The sequence below is a fragment of the Sordaria macrospora genome, chromosome 1 (assembly GCF_033870435.1).
Source record: "Sordaria macrospora chromosome 1, complete sequence".
NCBI lineage: Eukaryota > Fungi > Ascomycota > Sordariomycetes > Sordariales > Sordariaceae > Sordaria > Sordaria macrospora.
The window spans coordinates 8495566-8521195 of NC_089371.1; the positions used below are offsets into that span (position 1 = coordinate 8495566).

A 25630-nucleotide genomic window follows, 5' to 3' on the forward strand; every position below is an offset into this window, starting at 1 on the left:
AATTAGTAGAGTTGGGTCGGGGGAGGAAGGAGCAACGGAAACTTCCACTTCTTAAAATGGATTGCGATTGTGCAAAGTAACCTGGAAACCGCCCGGTGTGAGTGTGGACCGAACCCGACCTTCGTCGTCTTTTTTCTGGGGCAGGCAATACACTCAGGGTACGTCATGAACAGTAGAAGTAGGAAGGGTGAATCGGATAGTATCAGATGGGATGAAATGCATAACCGCAAATAAATACCAGAACCCAACACATCACACCAAGGCGATCGATCCTCTCTTACTTCCTTCACCAGGACCCTAAAAGGCTGAATAGATCATGACCGTTATCGTAATATCTCACGCCTTTGTCAGCTGAAGATGGCTTACATTGGCTTTGACTAGTTTCTTTGGCTTCATTCCCACCACTGCACGCCTAATCCGTTTGATGACACGCCCATCATCTGGGAAAAGGTAACGCGTTGTCGAAGGTTATTGAAGCCCATTGATTCACAGAAACTCGTAAACCAACAGCATCCCGTCATCACTACCACAATGGCCAGAGTTAGAGTTCTCCGGCACCGAAGAGTATTATAACCTAGCCATTCATACACTCACCTGAACTGTGATCAAACCGGCAAAACCCTAAAGAAGAAAAAGCACAAAAGAATTGGGAGTAACAGAGGACTCACCCCTAGATCAAATGCTTAACGTAGCAGCTTGAAATGGGTCCCAACCGTCCAACATTGTAACGTGATATCTCGATCTGCCCTCTTCGAGATGGCTGTTGCATAAGGTAAGTATACGGAAGCGAAATTCCCACAACTACACCATGTTACTCCGCAGCAGCGACGCGGAGTTGAGGGGATAGTGCAAAGAAGAATTCCCTCCCTCTAGACTCATCCAGACCATGTTCAGGATTGATCCGGCTGACATTTTATCATTACCCAAAGATTGCTCGATGTCAGTGGACATCTCCTCCTCCTCCTCCTCCGCCTCATCCTTCTCCGGCACCGGAAGCGGAATCCAAGTGCAGCGATATTTTAGTCGGCCTCCCACGTATTCCTCGTAGTTATCCCAGGTATTCATCAGACCCTCCGTGGTGATATGTCCATGGTTCTGTCCGAGATGGTACCTAGGTAAGGATGTGATTGACCAACTCCACGAGGACCATGTGGCTGGTCCTGCATAGTCCCCTTAACCCATCTCCTGCTCGGTGTCATGCTCTGGCCGTTAACCCTTGCTCGTCCTACCAGTACTTATCGATTCATTCATAATCCATGTGATCATGCAAGGAGTAGGATCCTCCGCTTGGGCTCGTCATGATCACGTCGGGGACCGACGAGTTAGTCTTGGCTGGCAAAGTAGGTGCGCGCAACCCGTTGCAACGCTGCCGCCGACTGTGCCCTCTTGCTGGTGTCTCCTTTTGTGTGTGATGATGAAGCCGTTCTCGTCGACCAGGCTATGGTGAACCCATCTCGGTGCCTCTGGCTGTCTGGCTCCGTGACGCGGGCTCCTATCGGTTGGGTGCAAAAGGTTCCACTGAAAGATCTCTGTGCTGCTGATTGACGTGATCCAAAGTGGACGAATGGATCTCCTGGAAGTCTGCCATGCTGAAGTCGTCAGTCAAGGAATCGAAGATCCAGTCGTGTCCGTCGTCTTCTGCTGTGTATTCAGCGTCATCTGTGTAGTCAGGATCGTTCGTACCTTCGGTGAAACTGTGGGAAAGAACGAGACGCGGTCTGGATTGTTCCTAGGTAGAGCTTCCGAGTTTTGCTCTTCTGTGTCGTACTCTTCAGTTTGGTCAATGAGTTCTAAGTCGCTTGGGTCAGGCGACATCAGCGAAGCGACTCTCCAGCTGATGAACTCGCTGTATTCCTGAGCAGTCATTTCTTCTAAGCTCTCATCTTCGTGTAGGCGGTACCACAAGCCATCGTCTAGATGTGCGTATCTGCGCCCGATGCCGGGCCTCTCAACAAATTTGACGACATGGATCGAACACCCTGGATTCCTAACCCTCGGTACTGTCAATGGTAGCGTTGTAAAAGAAGCACAGACCGGTGGCCTCTCCAGTCATAAAATCTTCTCGCTCGACAGGCTTGTTGCCCGTCGCCTCGTCTTTCACATTGGAAGAATCGATGTCAGGCGTGTTTGGTGTGTTGTCGATTTATGAAGATGTGGGCCTGGGAGTAGGTTAGCTCTGCCAGGGTGGTGCTGAAGACATTCCCATCTAAGCATCGGAATTAGCGAGGGGCAGCCAGAGACATTTGGGGATTTTAGTTACCTTCCAGCTGGATACATATAGTGGCTTACGCCAGCACTGTCGCCTGGCCGATATCCATCGACGCCGTACTGCTTGTTGTTGGCTGGACAGCTAGAGTCAACGACTGGAAGAGGGCTGCCCCTTGTGGGTAGGCTTATATCTTCTGTACATACGTCGTCGCACTCCTCGCGGTCATCTTCATCCCTCGTCACTGGTCTACAATGCTCCGACAAAGTAGGCTCCTTGGCCGGGCTCTGCACTTGATGTGTCATCCTGAAGTTGATGGCAGGGCGCGCCGCGAGTCCAGAAGCAGATTTTACCACTGCAAAAGGTCGAGTACCGCTTTTTAGTTTGATATCGTCGTGAAAACACCGAGCAAGTGGGGAGTGGAACACTTTGGATCGGCCATGACCCCGGATGTGTAATACTCGGATCGGTGCGTGCCTTGTAGCGTGGCGTCTTTGTCGCCTGTTGCAGCTATTGTGAAGATAGGACCAGCGCGATGGATTAGTTGTGGGAAAGTGCGCCGTGGTCGACAAGGTACCAAGAAAATGGGGGCCGCAAGTTGAAGAGTGTTGGTAGAGAGAGAGATATGCGACGCGATGCGCTCGGCGGGGTTGCCGGAGTCAGAGCCGGAACATTGCCCGCCCAGCTGTCTGGGCAGGCAGCGCAACCCGGCGGCCGCACCTGACGTAGTTGTGGTGGCCGTCGTGTTCAGCTTCCATCCTAAGAGAAGTAAAACTTACCGTATCTGGCACAGAAGGACGGGCTGGGTTCGACACGAATCGTTCCTTGTGTCCGTATGTAGACAGGTTTAAAGAAGAGAGAATCATTCATGAGATACCAAGGCATTTGTCAATTTTGAACGGCAAGCTCACGGTACGAACGTTTAAGGCGAAAATGATTAACAAAGTCGAAGCAACGAACCACAAGTAGTTCAGAGTTCAATCACAGAGCAATCATGTATCGGAGAAGAAGTGGCGGCCAAAGAGTTTGACTAATTAACTGACTCGACCTTTTTCCTAATATGCCGCCCAAGATCCTAGCGTTCCCTACCCAGCCACAAAAGACTATCGTCCACTGACCTTCCTCCCATACTTGCAAGGGCACAGTATGGGGGAGTCGAAGGCAAAGCTAAGATTTCATCTATGACAGAAGATTTCAGATGGGGAGAAGAAGAAAAGGAAGAGAACTAGATACAAGCGTGCAAACCCAAATAAAAATACCCTGGTCGCACGAGCGATGGCGAGACCCACATGTGGGTGGCTGGCTGCCAGCGCTGTCACAATACTCCTACAACTGAACCTCATCGTCCTTTCCCTGATCGCGTCCCCTAGCTTCCTTTTCTTCCTCCCTTCTCCAGTGTCACTCGGTCCTTATAGTTCGCAGGGTCCTCCAAAAAGTGGCGGCGCCCCTCCGGATCCGTCAAAATCACCAAAGGGATCGGCTCGTCAATCTCGAGTACAAACTTGGCCAGAGAGAAAGGCTTCAGCTCCCAGGTGCACCGATGACGAGCCCTATGGCCCATCTTTCCGAGCCTGTTCATCTTCGTGTCGATGCGGCTTTTGTTGTCCACCAAGCTGTGGCTGGTCCACGTCTCTCTCTCCTTCTGCGCCTTGGCGCTGCGTTTAGCCCGCGACTTGCGCATCAGTTCCTCGTATGCTGCTGCTTTCTTGGCTGCGACGTCCTTGGGCGACTTCTCCTTCTTGTTGCTGGTGCTGGTGCTAGCCGTAGTTGCTGCCTTGTTGTCGGGCTTCTTGGCCGAGCTCTCGGTGGCTCTGACCGGCTCGGGCTCCTAACCCGAAGCGCGGACAGGTGCCTTGGGGCAGGGCAGGGCAACTTTCTGGTTGTAGAGTTGCTTCTTGCGGCGCTCCAACTCGGCGGCTCGGAATTCGGCGTAAAGCGACTGTGCAGTGGGTGCGGCGGGTTTGGCCAAGGCCGGTGGGTGGGTGGTAGACCAGAGCTGCTTCGGCATGGCGGTGCTGTTTGACTGTTAGCAATTGAAGGATCAGATACGGAAGGGTTAAGGATCAACTTACGTGATGGTCTCGTTTCTGGCATGGGAATAGCCGGAGCCGGTGTAGGGCTGCTCGATGTTCGGCGTAAGGTTCAGACTTGAAAAGGCCTGGGTCATTGTTGCGACGGCGACGACCTCGTTCTGTCCGGCAGTCGAGGTGTTGACAATGGGAGCATAATCTCTGCGACCTGAAACCAAGGCATGGTTGTCGAGGTTGCGGACAAGGACTTTGTGGTGTGCGGTCTCCTCCTTGTTGGGCATTGTCTGGGGCTTGAAGTTGTTCGAGGCGCCTGAAAACTCGATATCGCTACGTTCGAGGAGGGGCTCGTTGGTTTCATCGGCGCTTTGGGGAAAGAAGACGCGATGATGGACAATCACTTCATCTTGGTGGGTGTCGCGGAGAGGCATGTCGAGTATGGCTTCTTGCTGCTTGCTTGCGCAGGCCAGCGCGGCGCGATGTTTGCGAACAGCGTCCAACATGATCGAAAGTTTCTTGAAGGTAAAGAGGGATGGGGTATATGGGTTCGAAGATCGATGTGCGATGCAAAAGTTTAATGCAGGTGTGCAGAAGAGCAGGTGCAGATGTTTGGGTGCAAGTGGAGACCTTCGTTGTGAGATGCAGGAGGAGGAAAGGTTGGGAAGGAGGGTTGGACTGGGCCGAGATTTAAATACCCCATTGGACAATGGGCGACTGTCACTGGATTCCTGGCGACTTCGGACGATTTTGTTGCGACATTGGACAAACACCACACGACAGAACCGAACTTGGAAAGTGTTCGGACCTGAACAGCCCTGCGGACCATGAACAGCCATGAACAACCTTGAACATCCAGTACAGTCAGTTCATGTCAGTCGGCCGGCCCTCGCTGTTCGGCTTCCAGTGCTTTTCACCCTGGTACCACTGTTCATATCCAGCTGTTCGGTGAACACTCCGATGCAACTGTACAAGTGATCGCAAGCCGGGCAGGGTATCCACGGATGGTTTTTGGCCACATTGCGTGTCTCGAAAGAAAGGCGGTCACTCGAAGTAAAGTTTGAAAGCAAGAATCAGGTAAGAAAGGGGATACAAGGATGTTTCGGCATGCCGGATACTTCAGCTTCATGGTTTCAAGATATCTGGCAGATCCCCTGAGTTCCATCATATTCTCCGCTCCTTCTCTCCTTTCCTTTTCTATTCTTTCCGTACGTCATGATCCTTCCCTGGAAACCTGCCGCTTGAACTACTCCTCCTCAACCTCATGAACTGTCCCCAAGTCCTCCACTCGAGATCCCCACGTGGTTTGCTGGACTATGCTCACAAACTTCTTCGTCTTCTTCTCCGTTTCCTCCTTCTGGGCGGACTGAAGCTCCTCCAAGTCCTCCATGGTGAACTCATCGTCATCCTCTTCCATGTCGCCTGCAGACTTGTCGACGGCATCGCTTGTGACGGGCTTGTGGTCAAATTCGGGAAACCGAAGATGCTTGGCCCGCGCCCTGAAGATGTTCGGACGACGGGAGGGGTAGTAAACGCCTACAGGTCGGGTGCTCGCAACGGTCGTGCAGGTGGGCTCAGAGTTGTTTTGGTGCTGGAGGCAATTATGCCGGTGTTTCGAGTGGTGCGTTGGACCATATATCAGGAAACCGCGCTTCAAGAATGTCTTACCTTGCGGTAGCAGCTCCGTCGATGGTGGGGACATCAGCGACATTGGCAGGCTGGTTACCAATGGATTTGCTTTCTGTCTCCTTGATCTTTCCGTCTTGAGCGGAAGTAACTAAAACATGTCAGCAGGCATTAAATCATGGGTTTCGTCACTCAAGATTTCCGTACCGATGTTCTTGTGGTCTGCGTCGATGGCAGGGGTTTCGGCGGTGGTCGGGAAACGAGACATGCTTCCAATGGCGCGGTCCGCATTCTGAGCAGCCGGAGATGACATGTCTTCGTCGGCGGGAGTTGGATATCGAATAAAGATGAAGAATATTGCGCTGGATAGACCGGTAGAAGGATGATGATAAATGTTGGTCGTTGGCGATTTTGGTCGTCGACGTACTTGGAGGTAAAAGTTGTGATACCCGGTTTGAGATGCAGAATAAAGAGGGAATTGGCAACTCCAGGAAATGTTTACTGGCCTCATAAACAGTCTGTATTAGGACAGGACCTTGAGGTGGTGAACGAGGCATCTTTTCATAGCCGAACAGTCGCGAGGATGAACAGCCATAAGGGACGATGAACAGTCATGAACAGCCCTCGTGTCCAAGGTACAGCGAGCAGTCGTCAGTTTCCGAGAACCCGCTCCTCTCTGTTCAAGCCTAGGAGCCTCAAGTTACGGTCAAAGACTCCAAATTATTCCACTCTACGGCTACTGTCCAGATCCAGCCGCCCGACTTCCATCATGTTGGCCGGTCGTCGAAGCCATCTGTCGCGTAGAGATTGGTGTAACTGACCATGGCTATACGACCAGCTGATGGACCGGTGCGCCTTTTTTTCTTTTTGACAACTCGGAGGCTGTTCAGTATCGTGTCCTGATGTTGGCAAGGGTAAAATTATACGATACAATGACCATTATCCTTGTGCCTTTTCCGTCGAGTGCGTTTTCACGGTGAAAATAATTTAATTCAAGCACGGTTAGGTAGAGATCACAATGAATGGCGAAAGAGACGATGGTTCAACGATTGGACAAAATATCGAGGAAAATAAGCTATAGGAAGAATGGCGCTGGACTGTCATTATATATCATATCTGCTAGGTATGGTAGAAGTTGTAGACAGCACGTAGAGTTTGATTGATCTACGAGGAGGAGAATTGCTGCTAAGGTAGTTTGGTCACTACCCCACTCATGTGACTGCATTCATGCATTGACTGTTCCTTCCCATATTCCTCCTTTCCTGATCTCCTTCCTTTGCGAATTCCTCCACATGTGTTACCCATGTCATCCTTCGACCGATTTCCACCCCGGACTCAATCCTCGATCGTGAAAACCTCGCCCAAGTCCTCCACTCGCTGCTGTTGCCAAGCGTTCTCCCGCATCATGGCCATGAACTTCGCCGTTTTCTTCTCCATCCTGCTCTTGACATCCTTCTGGAATTCCTCCATGTCTGCCACAGCAAATCCTTCGGCCTCCTCAAGCTCTTGAATGGTGGGACTAGTAGTACGGGGAGCGACCGCACTCAAGCCGGACACAGGGAAACGGACGTGCTTCTCGCGGGTCCGGAAGATGTTTGCGCGACAAGGAGGGTAGATGGTCGGAATGGGCTGGGTGCTTTGCAGAGCGGTGAAAGCAGGGGCGGCTTGAGGGGCATGGCTGTCAGAGTGAGTTAGTGATTGCTGTATGAGGTGAAGATATGTAGTGATGGACTTCAAGTCATAACTTACCCTCTGAAGGTGCCAGTATTAAAGCTACCCCAGGGGATTTTGGCCGAGGTCGACAAAGCGAAGTTGGTCGAGCTGGATAAGACACCACGAGTTAGCGATACTAGATGACATGAAAATGGATCATCTTTCGAGTATCGACTTACGAAGAAGCAGCATCAACTGCATCAGTGGAAAGAGGCTCAGTGTCAACAACCTCGGTGTCGGTGACTTCAAGAGTTTTGTCTTGGGCATATGCCTCGATGTCGGTGGTCGTGGGAGTCATGGCCTGATGATCTTCGGTGGCGATGTTGTCGGCCTTATCGGCGGTCAAGGAAGCCATGTCGGCGACGAAGCGATCAGGGTTGGCGGAAGCGTGGTTAGACATTTTGTTCCGGAGAGTAAAGATGAAGATCGATGTTGAAGATCGCTTGTTGGCGCAAAGATGTGATGATGGTGGGGTATGTGGTCGAGGTTTTTCGCAAATGAAATTTGTGATGCTCGGTTTGAGATGTCGAGGGAAGATGTAAATGGGAAAGGAAGCAATTGTTTCCTGAGCTTACAAACTATTCCAGAATAGCACCTCCAGCTTCAGAACTGGCTGTCTGCTCAACTTTGAACAGCCCCAAGCATCATGAACAGCGGTTGAATGGGCAACGGCCATGGACAGTCGTGGACAAATATGAACAACCTTGGTGTTCAGAAATATACCAGCGGTTGTCAGTCGCCCGGGCAACCTCTGATGCTGGTACCTTCGTTGAGGACCCAAAGAATTCGAGTGTCATGTCTGTGAGCCAGGCAGGTGTACAGCGATGGAAAGTTCAGCCCCCAGGTGCCCTTGGGATGGGTTGGTGCCAATGTTCACGTATTATCAGGATCACTTCAGCAAAGAAATAAAACTACACAGAGGTATCCAATATTCCTGTAACTAGGTACTCGGTCATTAGTGACAGTATCAGAAGAAAGAAGACCGAAGTTGGCTTGGGATACAGCGATATACGTAGAGGCAAGGTAACACTTTGGTCGTTACATTGTCAAGGGCTTAGGGCGATATAGCAGAGATGGATGATGATGCACTTGAGAATTCCTCTTCGTAGGTGGAGGTATCTCTAGCAATACGATGTAGTGTATGCAAGGTAGGTAGGTAATGTTCAGTAAGATCGGGTTGACTTCTGTCAATCAATAACACCATTGCTTCGCTTCATTTGCCGTACCCGTTTGACTTGATCACAAGAAAGTTCCCATCGATTCCATACTTGGCCCATCCCATTTTCGTCCTACTTCTCCCATACCCGTATGTGACTATCCCATCTCCTTCCTCGCTTTAAACTCCTTTCCCTGACATTCTCCCCGGATTGACCCTCTAATCCTCAATTTCAAACAGCTCTCCCAAATTCTCCACCTTACGCGGTCGCCAGGTGTTACTGCTAGCCATGCGCAGGAATCCCTTTGTCTTCCTTTCCATATCCTCCTTTCCCTCCGCCTGAAACTGCTGTAACTCCTGCAAAGTGAATCCATCTTCGCCATCGTCACTGTCTTCTGCCGCATTGGTAGGAATAGTGGCGAGAACTTCTTTACTCCACTGAACATTGCGCTGAGGGGCGCTTTTGGAAAAGATGTTGCGTCGGCGGGGAGGATAGATCGTTGGGACAACGGGTTGAGTGCTTGCAACGGAATGATTGTCTGACTGTTTGGGGTCGTTTTTGGCTGAGGAGTGGCTGGTAGATAAGGTGGAGGTGCTTCCGGTACGTGAGCTGTTCAAGAAGACAGGAGTTAGAGATTGCCAGAGAAATAAAAAAAAGTAGAGCTCAACTGAGAGAATAGGACAGGACTTACTCTTCCATCTCGGACTTGTGAGGAGGAGTGCAAGCGACTTCCTGTTGTCGAATCTCAATGCCCTCGCTTTTGTCTGGAGTAGAAGACTTGTTGTCTTGGGCGCTGTTCGCGGTGTTGTTGTCGATGGGTGTCGTTGCATGTTCGTTCTCGCTGATCGTGATCGTGCTCTGGCCGGTAGGGCTGTCGAGCTTGAGACACTTGGTCATTTCGATGACCTCGGCAACAGTGAGAGCATAGCTGTAGGAGTGGGCATTCCCAGATGAAGTGATGATGGCGCTTTGGCCGTTGTCTCTCGGCGAGGGGATAACCTCAGCGGAGTTGGCGGGCATGTCAACTTTGCTGTCGACCGTAGGGGTTACTGCAAGATCGTTAGTGGCTGCGAAATGGGAGTAAGAGCCGGTATCCATACCTTTACCCAGCGACATTATGAAGATAGGTAACCAATGCTCGTCTGATATGTATGTTTACAGAGGATAGGGGTTTGTTTCGGGATAGAAATATTGTCCAAAATGATTTTGGAGTTTTGTGCAGGTAAAAGTAGCGAACTTCAATTTGCGATGCGGAATGATAATGCAAAAGGTCAGCAAAGTAATTTGCCCACTGGCCCTATAGCTGATCCGAGACGGGTTCCGAACAGTCAGTCCGTAATGCCAACTTGGAACCTTGCCGGTGGTGAAGCCATGCTGGCAGCTGTCACGGCCCCAGAACCTTGGGCTATTCACAACCGCCTGGTTGCCGTGGTGAACCCACTTCGAGTTAGTCCGTTTGTTCAGGTTCGGCGAGTCAATCGACTCGGCATTCCATGCCCTTCACTTGTGTGTCAATGGAATGGATGCGCCAGGGCCGCTGTTTTGCCTACTTGTGACGTAATGATTCACGATAGACAGAAAATAAGGAGGAAAGACACATAGCATGTTGCTGAGAAAGGTATATAGAGTGCAATAGAAGCATTTTAACGCTCAGGAAATATGCGAATCACAGATGGTACATGGAAATGAACGTGGAAGCAATAAGAAATTCAATTTCGCTCGACAAATATGCCGTGAATGAAAGAAAAAAGCCAAATACCAACCCCATAAACTCCATCCATCATCAATAACCTTTACGACCAACGCTCGTTGTCAGCCGGATCATGTAACCAAAAGCACATCCCCTCCGGCGTGGTGACCGTTAGCTCCGGCACCCCCGGCCTGCGCTGCCGAAGTCCCCAACGATCACTGACCATCCACCAGTGGCACTTTTGCAGCAGCCCCGTGGTCTCAGGAAAGTGCTTCCTCTCCCAGCTCCGCCAGACATCCAACCTTCCAAACTCGTCGATGAGGGTTTGTGTCTTTTTCCAACGGCGGATTGTGAGTTTTGGTTCATCCTCCTCGTCCTCGTCGTCATCGTGATCGACCTCCTCGTCGGGGTCCATAGCCTAGCTGGACCTTTTGAGTTCAGAGTCGAAATCTTTCATTTCGGCGTCGAGGGCTTCAATCTCCGAGTTCAGCATGGAGAGCGAAGGATCCGGGGCATCTTCGCCCTCGCCATCCCAATCTTCCATTGATGTATCCAAGTCGTTGTCGTCTCCTCCCCCATTCTCCCCGGCCTCTTGTTCCTTCTTCCACTTCAAAAAGTCTTGGAACTCGTGGTCTGTCATGTGGGTGAAGGAGCCGTCTAGTTCCAGCAGGTACCAGAATCCGTTGTCAAGTTCGACGTATTCGGTTCCGTACTCGGGGCGGTCCATGATCTGACGAATCGTTGGTTTCCAGTCATTCTGGTACTGTGAGATGTCGAAAAATTGGTAAAGGGGGGAGGCGGGCTGGCCACCCTCTGGAGGGGCGGCAATCTGTCGTTGTGCTACTGTCAACCCGGTTGGCTTGGCGTTCCTAGCTTGTGTTAGCAACTGATTGATTTCCAAACAAAGCCATGTGGACACAACTTACTTTTGCCTCTTCCGGATGTAGTGAGGCTGGCCCTTGTGCTTGAGCTCGAACAACATCTTGCAGATAGGAGAGTAGGACATGTTGTCGGTTGTTTGAAGTGACGTAGCGTTGTTGGCTAGACGATATTGTTCGAAGATTGTAGAAATAGCGACGGGTAAACAAGTCGTCGTGGAGTTGTTGTCCAAGTGATGTTAAGTCGTTTGAGTCTCGCCGGAGGAAGAGCGAAGAGGTGTGAGAAAGAGGAGGTAATCGATAATACCGAGGTCGGACAGAAATACTGTGGAGGTATAGAATAATTTTTTCTTGTGCAGATGCTTTGGAATGTTGGTCTTCGCAAGTGTTTCTTGGGGGTCTTCTGTCGAAATATCGATGAAAGGGAAAAAAAAAAAAAAAGAGGAAGAGTTGAAGAAGATGGACGTTTGGTCCAGAGCGGGGGAATTTGTATTCCAGTCCTGTGCCTTTCCAACCTTTTTTATCGGACATCCGCTGCCATTCACTGATATCTTGCACTTTAAGGTTTGATTGCGGCTTAGACACCTGATGCACCATGTATTCGTCCCAAATAATAGGAGGTCCGGTGAATAAGACTTTGATGCGTACTGCTTGCGTCGAGCGGGCGGGCGAATTAGCCAAGGGTTGCGCGTGAACCTGGCGGATGCCCAGTCGAACGCTGCCACCAGGCACCGTTCTGCATGTAACCACAGTGAAGAGGCCAGCAGTGATCAGTAGATAGAACCTTGGTAGAATATTGTTCTGTTGAATATCGGACCGCCGATCTGTGAAGCCCAGAGGGGTGACCGGTGCGGATGTCTCCGGCCCGGGACACGTTGACGAGATCGGCCGTGGCTCTCGGTGTCCTGTGCTGCAGTTAGGGTGGCGTTGCGCCCTGCAATGTCGGCCTTGCGGCGAGCGTCAAGGCTCAGCGGGGACACTCCACGGTACAACGACCTTGGAATGAATTCAAGAAAATGAAAATCTAGTAACAGATGTAGCAATGGTTTGCAGGACACTATATGCGCTGTTCAAGTTGATCAATGCAATCTAGATCACAGCATGGTCGAGTGTTCCAAGCTGCCGTGTTCTAGAAGTTGCGAATAACTAAGGTAGACAGGCTCGCTCCTTCCCCCCCAAACCCCCTATAACTCTGCTACAACTGCGTTCTAACTTCAGCGCCCACACCACTGTAACTTGATGCCGGCCACGAAAAATCCACACCCCCGGTCTTCGACGGTAACTTCCGGCCACCGATATGCCGACCCTCCGTGGCTCCGGCTCCGGCTCCGACGAAGCGCCGCGCAGGTGGTGGAAAAAAGGGGAGGAAAAAAAAGGGAAAATTATCGTGCATCACCATATACAAGATGAAGCGCTTTCTACCTATGTATGTGCAATATATCCAGATCCTGCATCAAGCGGCCTGCGACATATTTAAAAGACGAAAAATAGTGCATCCCTAATTTGCTTCCTTCCAACAAGACGAACACGTTGTTTGCGCATCAAGCGGACATGTCTGATTTTCACCCCATTCTGGTTTTGTCTCAAACATCGCTGCCCTGAGTTGCCCACGCTCACTCATGCATCCCAAGCTAGCAAAAAGGTAAGAAAACCACATGCAAATCCAAACATTCCTCCTCGCTCGATACACGTGTACTTCGCACGCAAAAACCAAAAGCAACCGGCGAAGTCGAGAAAAACAAGAGAAAAAAAAAACCTCCTTCAATTTCGCAGAACGAACACACAGTTTTCGCCTCAAACACTCCACGTCCCCGTCGATATCATCTTCTGTTTGGAACTAAATGCCCCCCTTCGCCTTCCCAGAAACGGACACACACACACACACACACACACACAAGGAAAACACTTATTTGAGATTGGAGAGATTGTCCTCGTCTTCGTTGCACAGAGTATTCCGACCCGAGGTAAGCAAAAATGTAAAAAAAAAATTCCAAAAAGAAGCTCCTCCACCCGATCTCAGGGGAAGATGTGATGATATCATTGACAAGAGTGGGATTCGAACCCACGCCCTTTCGGACTACGGAATCAATGAGATAATTAACTCAGGATTAAGGGTTAACCTTAACGTAGCGCCTTAGACCGCTCGGCCATCTTGCCTTTTTGTTTGTTCGTTTGATGAAAATTCTGATGTGGTTGTGTGGGTTATGACATGGGGTTTGATGGGGCACTGGATGGAGTTTTGGACAGGGGACTCTGGTCTGTTTTTTTTGGGAAACCCCCTGTTTGGATTTTGGGACAGCCACCGGAAATGGCAAGCATAGAGGCAAGCGGGATTTGTTAGCTGGTTATCTTCAACCAGGCCAAACATAGTGGCACTAAGATGGTGATACATCTGAGTCTTCGCTTGTCATGTGAGAATTGGATTACTTGCACGCAACAACGACGGAACTCACATCGGCATCCCATCTGCCACATCAAGCAATGATGCTCAGCACAGAATTTCAAACACAAAAATATCCGTTTCTCATGTCTAACGCGGGAGTGTACCTGATCAATTGCTATCTCACCACCTTGTAGGCCTTCAAGCTGTATAACCACATATCTAAAACTCCAAAGATGCTCGCTGACACTGATTGACAATGATAGGGTATACGCTGCGCTCAACAATGTTTTGACATTTCCCTCCAACGCTGCGAAAACAAAACAGAAGAAAAACAAAATGAGTGGAAACTTAGATACAAACCCACAATTACTAAATGTCCCACGAGCTCTCCCGCCCTATTTCTCCTCGATAATGGGGCCTCTAAGAGTCTCGGGCTCGGGCTTCGCTATCATCTCTTCTTGAGAGATACTCGAGGGCCGTCCCCGGGAAATAACTCCTGCTCCGATGAGACCTGGTCAACAGATGCACCAGCCTCAGCAGCAGCGTCAGGAACAGCTTCAGTTTGACCAGCGGTTTCATCTGCCGACGTCTTACTCTCTTCGGACGCCTCGGACTCCTCCTGGGCAGTCGGAAGTGGAAGCTCTGGAGGTGGCACATTATCTCCTTGAGGGGCCGCAGCCTGCGAAGCGGCCTGTTTTCCATGCTCGCTATCCTTCTTGAAAATCTCCACCATCCTGTTCTGGTGGGGGCTCAAACCCTGTAGATTCAGCGCTGGCGGAGGCGGGCTGTTTTGTGACGTGCTTGGGTTCCTGGGGTCATGAAGTTGTTGAGGGATGGCTCCTTGAGGTTGCATCGGAGCCAAAGTTTGGGGGCCAGGAACTACATCGTTGTGGATATATATAGGTTCCTCTTGTTGCCACGAAGGTCGTTGAGACTGGTTGAACCGAGACGGAGGGCTATACAGCCCTGGCCGACCTAATTGAGGTATAGACGGGTCTGGGTGAGGCGGTTGAGGTATGTACGGGCCTGGCTGGGGTGGTTGAGGTACGAACGAGCCTGGATGGGGTGACTGAGGTGTGTATGGGCCTGGCTGGGGTGGCTGGGGTATGTACGGGCCTGGCTGGGGTGATTGAGGTATGAACGAGCCTGGATGAGGTGACTGAGGTATGTATGGGCCTGGCTGGAGTGCATTCTCCTGCGGTTGAGGCGCGTACGTTTGTAATGGGTAGCCACTTTGATACGACGGTGTTTGGTAGGTGTTCGCCGATCCTGATGCCGGCATAGGTGTTGGCCCTTGAAATGGGGTGAACTGTGGTTGAGGTATATACGGGCTTGATTGAGGTTGGGACCCGTGCATCTGTCCTTGGAAGCCAGTGCAAGTTTGATATGACGATGTTTGGTAATTGTTGGCCAATCCTGATGCCGGCATCGCTGTAAGCCCTTGACGCCCTTGTTGTAACGCTCGTGGAGCGGACAGGCCGGGAGGTACGCTGGTGCCGGTTTGTGGGTGTCCAACCGCAGGCACTTCAGCAGGGCTCTGAAATGCCGGATATTGGTCCTGTTCGGGTGGATGTCCTAAAGCGGGATGTTGCAGGCCATGATCCTAATCGATGAGTTAAGAGATGCCAACAATATTCAATCGCCGGGAAAACATACCTCTGGAGCTCCTGGGATCTTACTGTCGGCGGTTGGAGCCCAACCGAGAGATGTATCAGCGTTGAACTGCGACTCCACCTCCTCAAACAGCCGTCTCCTCTCATCTTGTGACTGTCTTTTCGCCTCTTGTTTTTTTTGGACTTCTTCCCATTCCGCCTGATCTTTTGCCAGTTTCACCTTTTCGACGAAAATTTGCTTCCGCAGCTCTGCTTCAACCGTTTTTTTGACCATCTCAAGCTCCTGCTCTCTCAACTTCACATTTACGTCTCTCAAACAAATCAATTCTTTGATTTTCTCATCCAGACGTCGTGCCTCTTCACCATACTCCTCGGCCTTTTTCTGCATCTCAAGCCTCCTGTCCACGAGATTTCGTAATCGGAGCGCTGCACCATCGAGCTCTGGTTTTGAGTCACCCAGGTTGGAAGTTGGTTGGGCATCACTGGCTCCGTCCTCCCGTCTCTTACTCTCCTGGTCTGTATTTCCACCCCCAGGAACTGGCTTGGGCGTGTCAGCTTCCATATGCACATCTTCAGGTGCATGTTTGGTCTCTTCACGCTCGGCCTTCTCGCGATCAAGTCTTTGATGTTCGGCATCATCGAGTTGGTCCTTTCCACGTTCAGTGTCCTCAGGCGCAGCCTTCTCAAGCGCAACCTTTCCAAGCGCAGGTTTGTCAAGCTTGACCTTTTCGCTTGCAGGCCGTTTCTGTTCTGAATTTGCGTGATCACTTCTACTTTCGGCTTTCTCCCGTGCAATCCGCTCCAGCTCGGCCTGATCAAGTTCAGCCTTCTTTAACTTGGCTTTTAAGCGCACGATGCGCTCTTTCTCGCTCTTGTCACGCTCAGCTTTATCATATTCAGCTTTTGCCTGTTTGGCCTTCTCATTTTCAGTGTTCTCACGTGCGATGCGATCTTGTTCGGCTTTCTTTTGCTCATCTTTCCTGCGCGCCTCTTCACGGTTGAGTCGTTCCTGTTCAGCCTTAGACTGTTCAGCTTTCTTGCGCGCCTCTTCACGTTTGGCCCGCTCACGCTCAGCCTTTTCGCGCTCGTCCTTTTTGGCCTTCTCACGCTCCTGTTTAGCCTTTTCCTGCTCAGCTTTCTCGTGCGCCTTCTCCCGTTCGACCCGCTGCTGTTCGGCTTGTTCAGCTTTTTCTCGCTTAGCCTTCTCGGTTTTCTCATGTTCAAGTCGGTTCCTTTTGGCTTGTTCAGCTTTTTCGCGCTCGGCTTGTTCGGTCTTCTCACGTTCAAGCCGCTCCTTCTGGGCTTGCTTCTTACGTTCGACCCGTTGTTGTTCGACTTGTTCAGCCTTTCGAGTCTTCTCACGTTCAAGCCGCTGCTGTTCTACCATCTCTCGCTCAAATTTTTCAATTTTCTCAAGTTCGACCCGGCGCTTTTCGGCTTTTTCATGCTCAGCCCTTTCGCGCTCATCTTTCTCGGCCTTCTCGCGCTCAATCCTCTCAGTATCGAGTTTCTGGGCTTTAAGCTGATCTTCCTTTGCTTGGGAATCAAGCAGTTTTTGAAGCTGGGGCGGGACGCCATTTTGCTCAGCCTTCTCGCTCTTAGGTTCGTTTGTCTGAGCTTCCTCGCTCTCCTTCCCAAGTTTGACCCGCTCACGAACGGCCTTTCGGTGCCCGTTTTGCTCGGCCTTCTCACGCTCAATGTTTTGACTCTCGTGTTTCTGGGCCCCAGGCTGACCTTCCTTTGATTGAAAATCAAGCTGTTTCTGAATATGGAGCGGAGCGTTTTTTCCCCCAGAGATTATGGCATTCAACCTAGAATAATCCCCAACGGATGACGGCGACAGAACCTCCAAGTACTTTTTGAAAGAGATTGCCGGAGTTTCTGACTGGATCGGAGTATTAGGCTTTTTGGTAACTAATTTCCGAGATGAATGGGTAGGTTCTGGCTTTGCCTGAGCAGGGGTTTGAGCCTTCTCTTGGGTAGGAGCTTGTTTCTTGTGTTGAGGCGAAGGCTGTGGCTTCTTTGGCACTGGAGACTGCGGCTTCTCAGCTGGAGCTTGTGGATTTTCCTCAGGTAGAATGCGATCCTTCTTTGTCGCCGGGACCTCGGTCTTCTTCTGAGATTGAATCGGAGTTTTCCCCCAAGCTGAAACTCTAGCCTGCCCTTGATCCTTTTCCTGTGGTTTTACCTGTACCGGAGCCGGGACCTTCTCCTGTGGTTTTGCCTCTACCGGAGCCTGAACCCTCTCCTGTAGTTTTGCCTGTGCTGGAGCCTGGGCCTTCTCTTGTGGTTTGGCCTGTACCGGAGCCTGGACCTTCTCCTGGTTCTTCTCTGGTGTCGGCTGAGTCAAATCTTGCTGCGTCTTCTGGCTCGGGGATTGAGCCTTTTGCTGCGAGTCTACCTTAGGAGAGCCCTGAAGCTTTTCCTTAGGCGGCATGAACTTGAGGGCAAGGTCGACGGGTGGAGGTGCATTTCCCCAAGCTTCAGTCTTCTTCTGTTGTGATGAAGATGGCAAAACGGGCCATGCCTCTTTCCCCTTTCCCTTCTTTTTGGTATCTTCCTCCTTTTGCCCTTCTTCAGCTTTCTCCCTTTCAGTTTGCTTTCTCCGCGCCTCGTAGATTGCCCACTGTGTCTCTACTCCTGTTGGAGGTTTGACAACGCTCGCAGCAGGAGATTCGGGATTTCTCCTTTCAGGAGTCTTAACAGCGCTCGCTTCAGAAGTTTTCACAACGTCCAGTTGCCGATTCTCCTTCTTGGTCTCCTTGCTCTTTTCAGCCCCAGTAGCCTCAAGTTCTCGGCGATTCTCAGCCTCGGCCGCTACATGCTTGCGATTGGCATCTTTGGTGGCGTCGCTTCTTGACTGGGCAGTATTCGATGCTTTTTCAAGTGGTGTAGATTTGTTTCCACTTCCACTTGACGCACCGTCTCTGGACGCACCAGCAGTCGCCCACTTCCCGCCTTGTGGGAGCGCCTTGCCTCTTGTTTCAGCAACTGGTGTGGTTCTTCTGCCCGTCGTAAAAGCCGCGGAGGGCTCCTCGGTGGTAGTTTTAGCCAAGGTAGCCTTTTTTTCTTCCTGAAGGATCTTGCGTCTTTCGGCCTGCTCTCTCTTCTTGTTCTCGACAGGAATCCAGGGCCTGTCAGGAGCCTTGGCCTTCTCCGCTTTGATCGCTTCCTGCCTCTGTATTTCAAGAAGTATGAGATTTTCACGAGCTTTGTCTTCTTCCATTTGATGCACCTTGATCTTTGCAGACGCTCGTTTTTCCGCATTTGAAGTTATGTCAACCATTTCGAGTGTCTTGCGCCGCCTGGCTTCAAGTTCCTCGACAGTTTTGGTTTTGCCCTCCTCCACAGCTTTATCTATTTTCACTTCAAGATCTTCGGCAGCGTGACGGGCACCCTCCATCAGATCCTTGGCCTCCTTGGCATTCATTTCTTGTTTCTCCTTCAGCCTTTCAGCCTCCGCCAGTATAACCCTTGCCTCTCCGATTTTCTTGAGCATTTCAGCCTCAGCGACATTGGCCTGCTGTCTGAAGGCTTTGTCCTTTTCGGCGTCAAGAGACTTGGCTAGATCCTCAGCTTTCTCAGCTTCTTTGCGCTTTGCATCTGTAAAAGCTTTTGCGTCTTCTTGCGCTTGGATCTGCTCTGCTATTATGCGATCCTCCTCTTCTTGCCTAGCTTTTTGCTGCTCTTCGAGTTTTCTGATCTTGGAATCCCCGGCAATCTTTGCGGTTTCCTCCTCTTCGGCTTTGGCAGTAGGCTCTGCAAGCTTGCGGTCCGCATCTGCCTGCTTTGCTTTGCGCCTTTCTTTTGCGGGCGTCTTGTCATCCGAGGCTTGATCATCCTTTGTCTCAATGGCCTTGAGCTTTGCGGATCCAGCCGGGTTAGGTTGAAAGCTCCCAGTCTTCCTTTCCCTTTTAGCAACCTTTGGCTTCTCAGGCTCATCCTGGTTGGTTTGCAGATTATTGGCCTTTGTTTCCCTTCCGGCAATCTCCTTCTGACCGACCTCGGATTTTTCCAATTTTTCATCAGTCAATTTTTCAAAAGCCCTCCCAGCTTTGATTTGTTCCTCTTCTTTCTTGGTATGTTTCTTCGATAGTTCCCGGCCTTGCTTTCCGTTGTTGACCAATACCCTGCTCATATCTGCATCGGATATCTCAGCTGTGATTGGGTCGTTCTCTTCATCGCCCTCTTGGACAGAGGCATTCCTCGACGCAGAATCCTGAGCTGTGACGTCCTGTTGTTTTTGAGCCTCTGTGCGCCTTCTTTCCTGCTGACGTCGTTTTTGCGCTTTTTTCCTGGCCTTGTCCTTCTCGCTTTTGGTTTTCTTTGTCTTTTCTTCTTCTTCTGGTTCCGCCTCTGAGTCCGCTTTCTCTTGCTCAATCTCGTATGGGACTGGGATTTGCTCACCGCCAGCTTCAGGGGTTTTTCGCGGTGGAGAGCGGCCGGCTTGCGAATGCTTCCCAAGAGGTTCCGCGATCTTCTCGATGTCGTCCCGTAAACCTTCCAGCTGAGCGAAGAAATCCTTCCTTAGTTTTGTAATATGGTCTCCGGGATTGTTCGAAGATAAGGTCGTATCGTATTGGCGCCTCTCTTCTTCAGACATATGCGAGGTCTTCTCAATGTAGTCTTCGTTTGTTTCAAGCCACTTGAGCCGCTTATCAAGATTCACCTTCCGTTGTTTTCCTCTTTCGAAAATTCCCGACAGGGTCTTGATGAACGTATCCTTGTTGAATAAGCTACTTAATGTGGGAAGAACTTCGTTACCTTCGGACGAAGGTGCGTTAGAAGCGATCTCGGAAGAAGGAAGGTAATCGAACATAGGGGCCATCGTACCCATAGGGGGCTCTGCAAGTCCCCGGGAATAGTTTGTCCACTGTATTTGAAGCGGGTCATGGTGATCAACTTGCAAAAGATTTTCAACTGCTGTTGATGTATCCGATAAACCATCTTCCGGCTCGGATGCGCGAGGCGAGGGATGAACTTGACCTAATGCGTCAATATCAAGGTACATGGCTGCAGGTGAGCCAGACGTCAGCTTCAATATCTTTAGAGTTGCGAGTCATGCATTTTCTTGAGAACATACCTTCACGATCAAGCTCAACATGGGTTTGAAGTTCAACTTCTCCTCTTGCCCAGGCTTCGATGTTCTGTCGTTCTCCATGACGTGGTAATCTCCAGTTGCCATCGGCATCGAGATACTACTCATCGTCGCCGATGATAATCCAACCATCATCTTCGCTCTGGTCATCCGCTGCATCTTCTTGGGGCGATTCTGGAATGGTGTGTCTATGACTTTCCGATGCAACGGACGGTCCCTCGCCAACAGATGATGGTGCAATACCACCAGATCTGCCTGTGTCCAGTGAACTGGTCAGCTAACGTGTGGCCTGAGGGGGAACGATCGTAACTTACCGGGAAGTGTAACAAGCTTAGTTCTGTCTGACGTGAAATATAAGGGCGGGAAGCTTTCAGGCCCAGGCTGAGTTGTGCTGGAATCTGCAGGCATTCCAGGAGCAGTAAGATCCTCTGAAACCATTTGCGATTCTTGCTCCTGCAGCCCAGTTGTTTGTGAATCAGTCTGGTTTTCATCCCCTGGCTCAATTGGTTCGTCCTGATCGCTAACAGGGATGTTATCGCCGTGAGAGCCTTCTGACTCAGTCTGTTCGGGTATTGGGCTAAGCCTTCCATCATCAACTGGGTCCGGACTCTGAGTATGGAACTCGTTTCCATCGTTGATCTCATCCTCGTAACCAGTTTCATTTTCGTATTCATTCAGCTCCGACCCTCGTGACAGGACCTCTGGGAGATGAGACTCTGATGGTGCCACATCCGTGACAGCGGGTGTTGCCTCGTCTGGTAGCGGAATTTCAGTGACTTGCACGTCGTCTTCCTCTGCGATGTCGTCTCCAGAGTCTGGTAGCAGAATTTCAGTGACTTGTACGCCGTCTTTCTCGTTATCATTGATGTCGCCCTCAGAGTCTGGGAGCGATACCATTGTCGGTGCTGGTTGTTGTTGACCGAACTCTTCCGCGACCTCATCGGCCTACGATAAGACCGGCTCCGGGGCTTGGACTGATTGCCCTGGCTGCCCTGCATTGTTTTCTGGGGCTATAAGGGCTGACGGGGTGGTCGTGGTAGGCTCAGGGTTGGGAAGTTGGAAGGGGTCTGGGAAGAACTGCTCAAAGATGAGCTGCTTGAAGTTGTAGCGTGACATCTTGGGCAGCTACTGGGGGGAGATCGGAGTAGGGTTCTTGGAGGCTTGAAGCAAGGGACGACAGGAGACGGAGCACTTGAATGGAGGACCAAGATAAAGCTGTAGTGGAGACCTTTGTTAGCTTCCCATCTTGGCTGTCGACGGCAGTAGCAGCAAAGTAGCGAGGAGGTGTCAGGAGACCGATACATACTCTAGCTTCTCCCACTCGTAGTGCGACGACAGTTGGGGACAAGAGCTGCGCCGTCACACGCCCAGTCTGTAGCGAGTGCGGAAGAGATTGTGATCTTGATGGTCGTGATATTGATAACGAGTGTATAGCGATAGCTAACGATTACAATGGTTGCTAGGCTGAAAATGCTGCCAAAAAGAGAACTGGCGCGGTGACCTGCGACGGAAAACGGTATCGATGGTTGGGGATGTTTGGATATAGCGGCTTCAGAGAAGTGTTTGGGACGAGCGCGGGAGGACTGCCATCATGTACCACCCGGCTGACCTGGGTGGCCAGCCAGTGGTCAGGTAGGTGCGATTGCCCACTGACTTGGACACATATCCGTCGCGAGCATGAAGCGAGAAGCTGCCATTGATGGCCGAGGAGAGAGGCGTAGGTAAGGTAGATACTTTGTCGGTTCAAGCCGAGTAGGCGAGTTAGGCGCGAAGGGGGAAACGTTGACTGGACTCGGACGGGGTGGAATTGCGTGCGTCAAAGTGCGGATGGAAGTTACGACCAACTAATATCAGAGACACCCGACCCCCTCTCTCACAACATCATCGCTTCAAGGTCGTCATTTCCACTGGTAACACAGAGCAAGGCAAGTACATGGGAGTTCCTACCTTCTCTCTTACTGGCAATGATTAGCAGTTGCCTCCTTCAAGTCCAGGGCACCTACACGTCTTCATCCTCGACCGCCGCTTTCTCCCCGTTCTGTTTCCTTCCGAGTCTTGTTACCTACAAGCAGAAACTTCTCCCCATCCCGCCCAACACTGCCCCTGTGGTTAGATCATAGAGGTTACGTCACATTATTTTATTTTGCAAGTGGAATTCAAGATCTGGTTCTTTGTTGCTCGGTTTTCATATTTTTGATGTTGCTTCTTATGTCTGTCTACAATCTATTTGGCTTCATGTCGGCGTCGCTAGGTATATACGTTTTGATGCGTTTTTGGTGCTTCTTTCTTTTCCAATTTTTTAAAAAAAAAAAACTCTCCTTTTCTTTCCCTCTCAGAGTCTCCCTTTCACATATCGCTTTCCCCTTCAATCACTTCCCCTTCAGTCACTTCCCCTTCAATCACTTCCCCTTCAATCACTTCCCCTTCAATCACTTCCCCTTCAATCACTTCCCCTTCAATCACTTCCATCCCTCAATCGCCTTCTCCTACCAATCTGTTACGATCCAATAGGAGACCACTTATGTAAGCAGCTAGGTAGACCAATCAGGGCCGCGCCGGGGGTAATGGCGCCGCGGCCACGGTAAGGCTTTTGTTGTTGCTGTTGTTATTTTTAACGTCTACTTCCGCCTCCCGTAGGGCATGAGACGTGCCGCACCGGTGAGTCTAGCATACAAAATTAAGAGCAATGGCCTAACTGTCCACCAAAACCATTAATCCGAGGGCAAACCGAGGCCTATTGCCAGTGTAAATCATGTGTTGCCCATAGCGTAAACGCGGCCCAGCACTTGTAATCGAATCGCCCAGTGAGCGAGCCGCCAGTATATGACGGAACCTGTAGCATAAAGGAAAAGGTAAAAGAAATGACAAAATCACTCCTCTCCGCTCTCGCTCCCCTCCTCCCGCAAGGCCTCCTCCCGTCTCCTTGCACGGTGAACTAGCCTGTCCAAGTCCACCGTAACTCTCTCAATGTCGTGGCCATGGCCAACCTCCACCCCTCTACTCCGTAAAAACCCCGTAAGGTTGTCAGCGGCGCCACCGCCGTCAGTGTGCTGTTGCCAGAGTGTCCGGCGCCACGCCTTTCTCGTGCAAGTCCATGAAAAGAAGTGCGAGGTCTGGATTCTAGCGATGAAGCGCTGCCAGTAAATTCCAATAGCAGGGGAGAGATTCTCCCGCGTAGCCGCTTCGCCCGTGACGGGGGAAACTGCATATGCCTTCCTGCAGAAAAAGGGATGGAAGGGATTCTTCCAGCTTCCACAGAAGCATGTTAGCAGGGCATCCTCGTGCTCGAAGCGCTCGTGGTAGTCCTTGGAATCCCCGTGGCCAGACCTGGCCGCGAGGAGCGGCCACGGTAAGGCGCCGAAAGGCCGGGATGACCCATCGGCGCAGCGGCGCCTTATTGAAGAACCAGTATAAAGGAAAGCCTTCCCAGGCCTTCCGAATACTGGGCTCTTCAGCAAGCAATAGCTATCACAATCTACCAGTACCTTTCGGCTACTACTCCGTTACTCTATTGTTCTATCCCAGCAATAATACTCCTGTGCTTGTAACGGTTCCTCACACAATCATCATCATCGTCATCCAAATCCGCCCAACTCCTCGGCTCATCCAACCAAAAAGTCGCTCCTCCCGGCACCGTAACCTTCAACTTTGGTACGCCCTCGGGCTTTTTCTCCAGCGGCTCCCACTTCGACAACACCCAATTATCCTTCTGCAGCCTGCGCTGTCCCCTGGCCACCTGCTCCCTTTGCTCCTCCTCTGCCACCCTCTTCCAAGTATCCATGTACCCATCCTCATCAACAGAGCTCTGGCTGAGCCACTCCCAATTCATGCACAGACGACCCCAAGGCATCGGGTCGTCGAGCCACCAAGTTTCGCCTTCGGGGGTGGTGAGGGTCAGCTCCGGGACGGGCAGAGATGGGCACTGACCCGAGGAGTCGACGGGGCCCGGGTAGTGCTTGATGTGCTGCCTCGGCTTGTCGACTTCGGTGACGCCAATCCAGTGGCAGCGATGAAGGTGCTGCTTGGTGGGGTCAAATTGGGCGTCGTCGACACGCTTGTAGGTGTCGAGGTGGCCCGTTTCGTCGATGAAGGCGTGGTCTCCCCAGTTGAAGACGTAGGGCTCAAGATTGTTCTCCTCGCCTGGGTAGACGGTCTCGGTGTCGCTGGTGGGACCTTCTACCTCCTCTGCCTCTTGGGGCTGTGTGGGAGGGAGAGATGTATTGGCAGTGACGTCGTCCTCTTGGTGAGACGACACGACGACGGTGCTTTGGGTGCTGGCTGACTCCGATGCTGTGTTCTCGGTGGCTTGGCTGTTTGCAGCTGGGGTGAGCTCTGGAATTTGGGTTAGGCTGACTGCGTTGGCCATGTCGTCGGTATTGGCGGGAGTGCTGGTCGGCTGCGAAGTTACGATGACAGGGTGAGCGAGCTCGGCCGGATTCTCCAAGTTCTGGGACTCGACAGTAGGCCCATCCTCATGAGTCTGGGCCTCTTTAGTTGACTCTTCTTCTTGCTCGTTTACCTCCTCAGTCTTGATCGGTTCCTCCATCTCGTCCTTATCTTGTCTCTTCTCGCTTCCCATCTGAGCTTCTCCGTCGACCTCCAAACCCTTGTTGTCGGATCCAAAAGGCGCCTGCACCACGCCGTCGACAAGCTCAGCTGGGCAACCCTCATCCTACTGAGGAATCTGCTCCAGTGAACTGTCGAGGCGGTCCGCCTCTTCATGGTCGGGACGGAAAGCAATGGCCCTGGCTCTGTTGACAGCTTCGTCTTCGTTTTCGGAAAACCTCTCAGGGTCCGAAGTGTTGGCGTTGCTGGAGCCACCACCGTAGCTAGGGGAATAGTTCGGAAGGGCGATTTCGGAAAACTCCGAGGAGCAGGGTGGGGAGGGAGGGGTCGGAAGCAAAACGTTGGGGCGGACAGTCGATTCGTCATTGACGGGAATACTAGCCGGACGGGCACCCTCGAAGGCGTAGTTGAAGTCGTATTGAGACAGTATAAACTCATGCTCCGACCGCGTCGCTTCAGGAAAGCCAGGAACATTCACTATGAGGGACGAAGAGATGGAGGCTGTGTCGCTTGAGTCATCTGAGTCTGCCTTGTTGTCGTTGCCGTTGTCGTTTCCCTTGCCGTTGGTAAGACCATTACTGGCGGTCAAGCTGGTGAGGGAGCCGAGTGACTCGCCAAGGTTCAGAGAAGAGATAGGGCTACCGAGGTCGAGGGAAGGAATCGTCTCCTCTGAACG

The 25630-nt window shown here is 51.3% G+C and overlaps 6 protein-coding genes and 1 non-coding gene across 7 annotated transcripts; all 7 read right to left on the reverse strand.

Annotated features, from left to right (window-relative positions):
• Window positions 1-3572: 3572 nt before the first annotated feature.
• Window positions 3573-4736, reverse strand: SMAC4_00588 (uncharacterized protein; the record flags this gene model as incomplete). Its single annotated transcript, XM_003351993.1, has 3 exons — window positions 3573-3976; window positions 4040-4221; window positions 4279-4736. 3 exons carry the CDS (start codon window positions 4734-4736, stop codon window positions 3573-3575), a joined length of 1044 nt encoding a protein of 347 aa, XP_003352041.1.
• A 740-nt stretch (window positions 4737-5476) lies between these two features.
• On the reverse strand, window positions 5477-6169 carry SMAC4_00589 (uncharacterized protein; the record flags this gene model as incomplete). The annotated part of the gene is made up of 3 exons (XM_003351994.1): window positions 5477-5780; window positions 5899-6007; window positions 6064-6169. The coding sequence occupies 3 exons, from the start codon at window positions 6167-6169 to the stop codon at window positions 5477-5479; spliced, it is 519 nt and encodes a 172-aa protein (XP_003352042.1).
• Window positions 6170-7191: 1022 nt separating this feature from the next.
• SMAC4_00590 (uncharacterized protein) lies at window positions 7192-7969 on the reverse strand (the record flags this gene model as incomplete). Its single annotated transcript, XM_003351995.1, has 3 exons — window positions 7192-7534; window positions 7606-7677; window positions 7749-7969. 3 exons carry the CDS (start codon window positions 7967-7969, stop codon window positions 7192-7194), a joined length of 636 nt encoding a protein of 211 aa, XP_003352043.1.
• A 975-nt stretch (window positions 7970-8944) lies between these two features.
• SMAC4_00591 (uncharacterized protein) lies at window positions 8945-9842 on the reverse strand (the record flags this gene model as incomplete). Its single annotated transcript, XM_003351996.1, has 3 exons — window positions 8945-9335; window positions 9418-9775; window positions 9827-9842. 3 exons carry the CDS (start codon window positions 9840-9842, stop codon window positions 8945-8947), a joined length of 765 nt encoding a protein of 254 aa, XP_003352044.1.
• Window positions 9843-10834: 992 nt separating this feature from the next.
• SMAC4_00592 (uncharacterized protein) lies at window positions 10835-11422 on the reverse strand (the record flags this gene model as incomplete). The annotated part of the gene is made up of 2 exons (XM_003351997.1): window positions 10835-11285; window positions 11343-11422. The coding sequence occupies 2 exons, from the start codon at window positions 11420-11422 to the stop codon at window positions 10835-10837; spliced, it is 531 nt and encodes a 176-aa protein (XP_003352045.1).
• A 1913-nt stretch (window positions 11423-13335) lies between these two features.
• Window positions 13336-13451, reverse strand: SMAC4_13151. The gene is made up of 2 exons: window positions 13414-13451; window positions 13336-13377 (listed from the first exon to the last, which is right to left on the reverse strand). It is a non-coding gene; the product is annotated as a tRNA-Leu (tRNA).
• Window positions 13452-23896: 10445 nt separating this feature from the next.
• Window positions 23897-24967, reverse strand: SMAC4_00593 (uncharacterized protein; the record flags this gene model as incomplete). Its single annotated transcript, XM_003351998.1, has 1 exon — window positions 23897-24967. The coding sequence occupies one exon, from the start codon at window positions 24965-24967 to the stop codon at window positions 23897-23899; it is 1071 nt and encodes a 356-aa protein (XP_003352046.1).
• Between the last annotated feature and the right edge of the window lie 663 nt (window positions 24968-25630).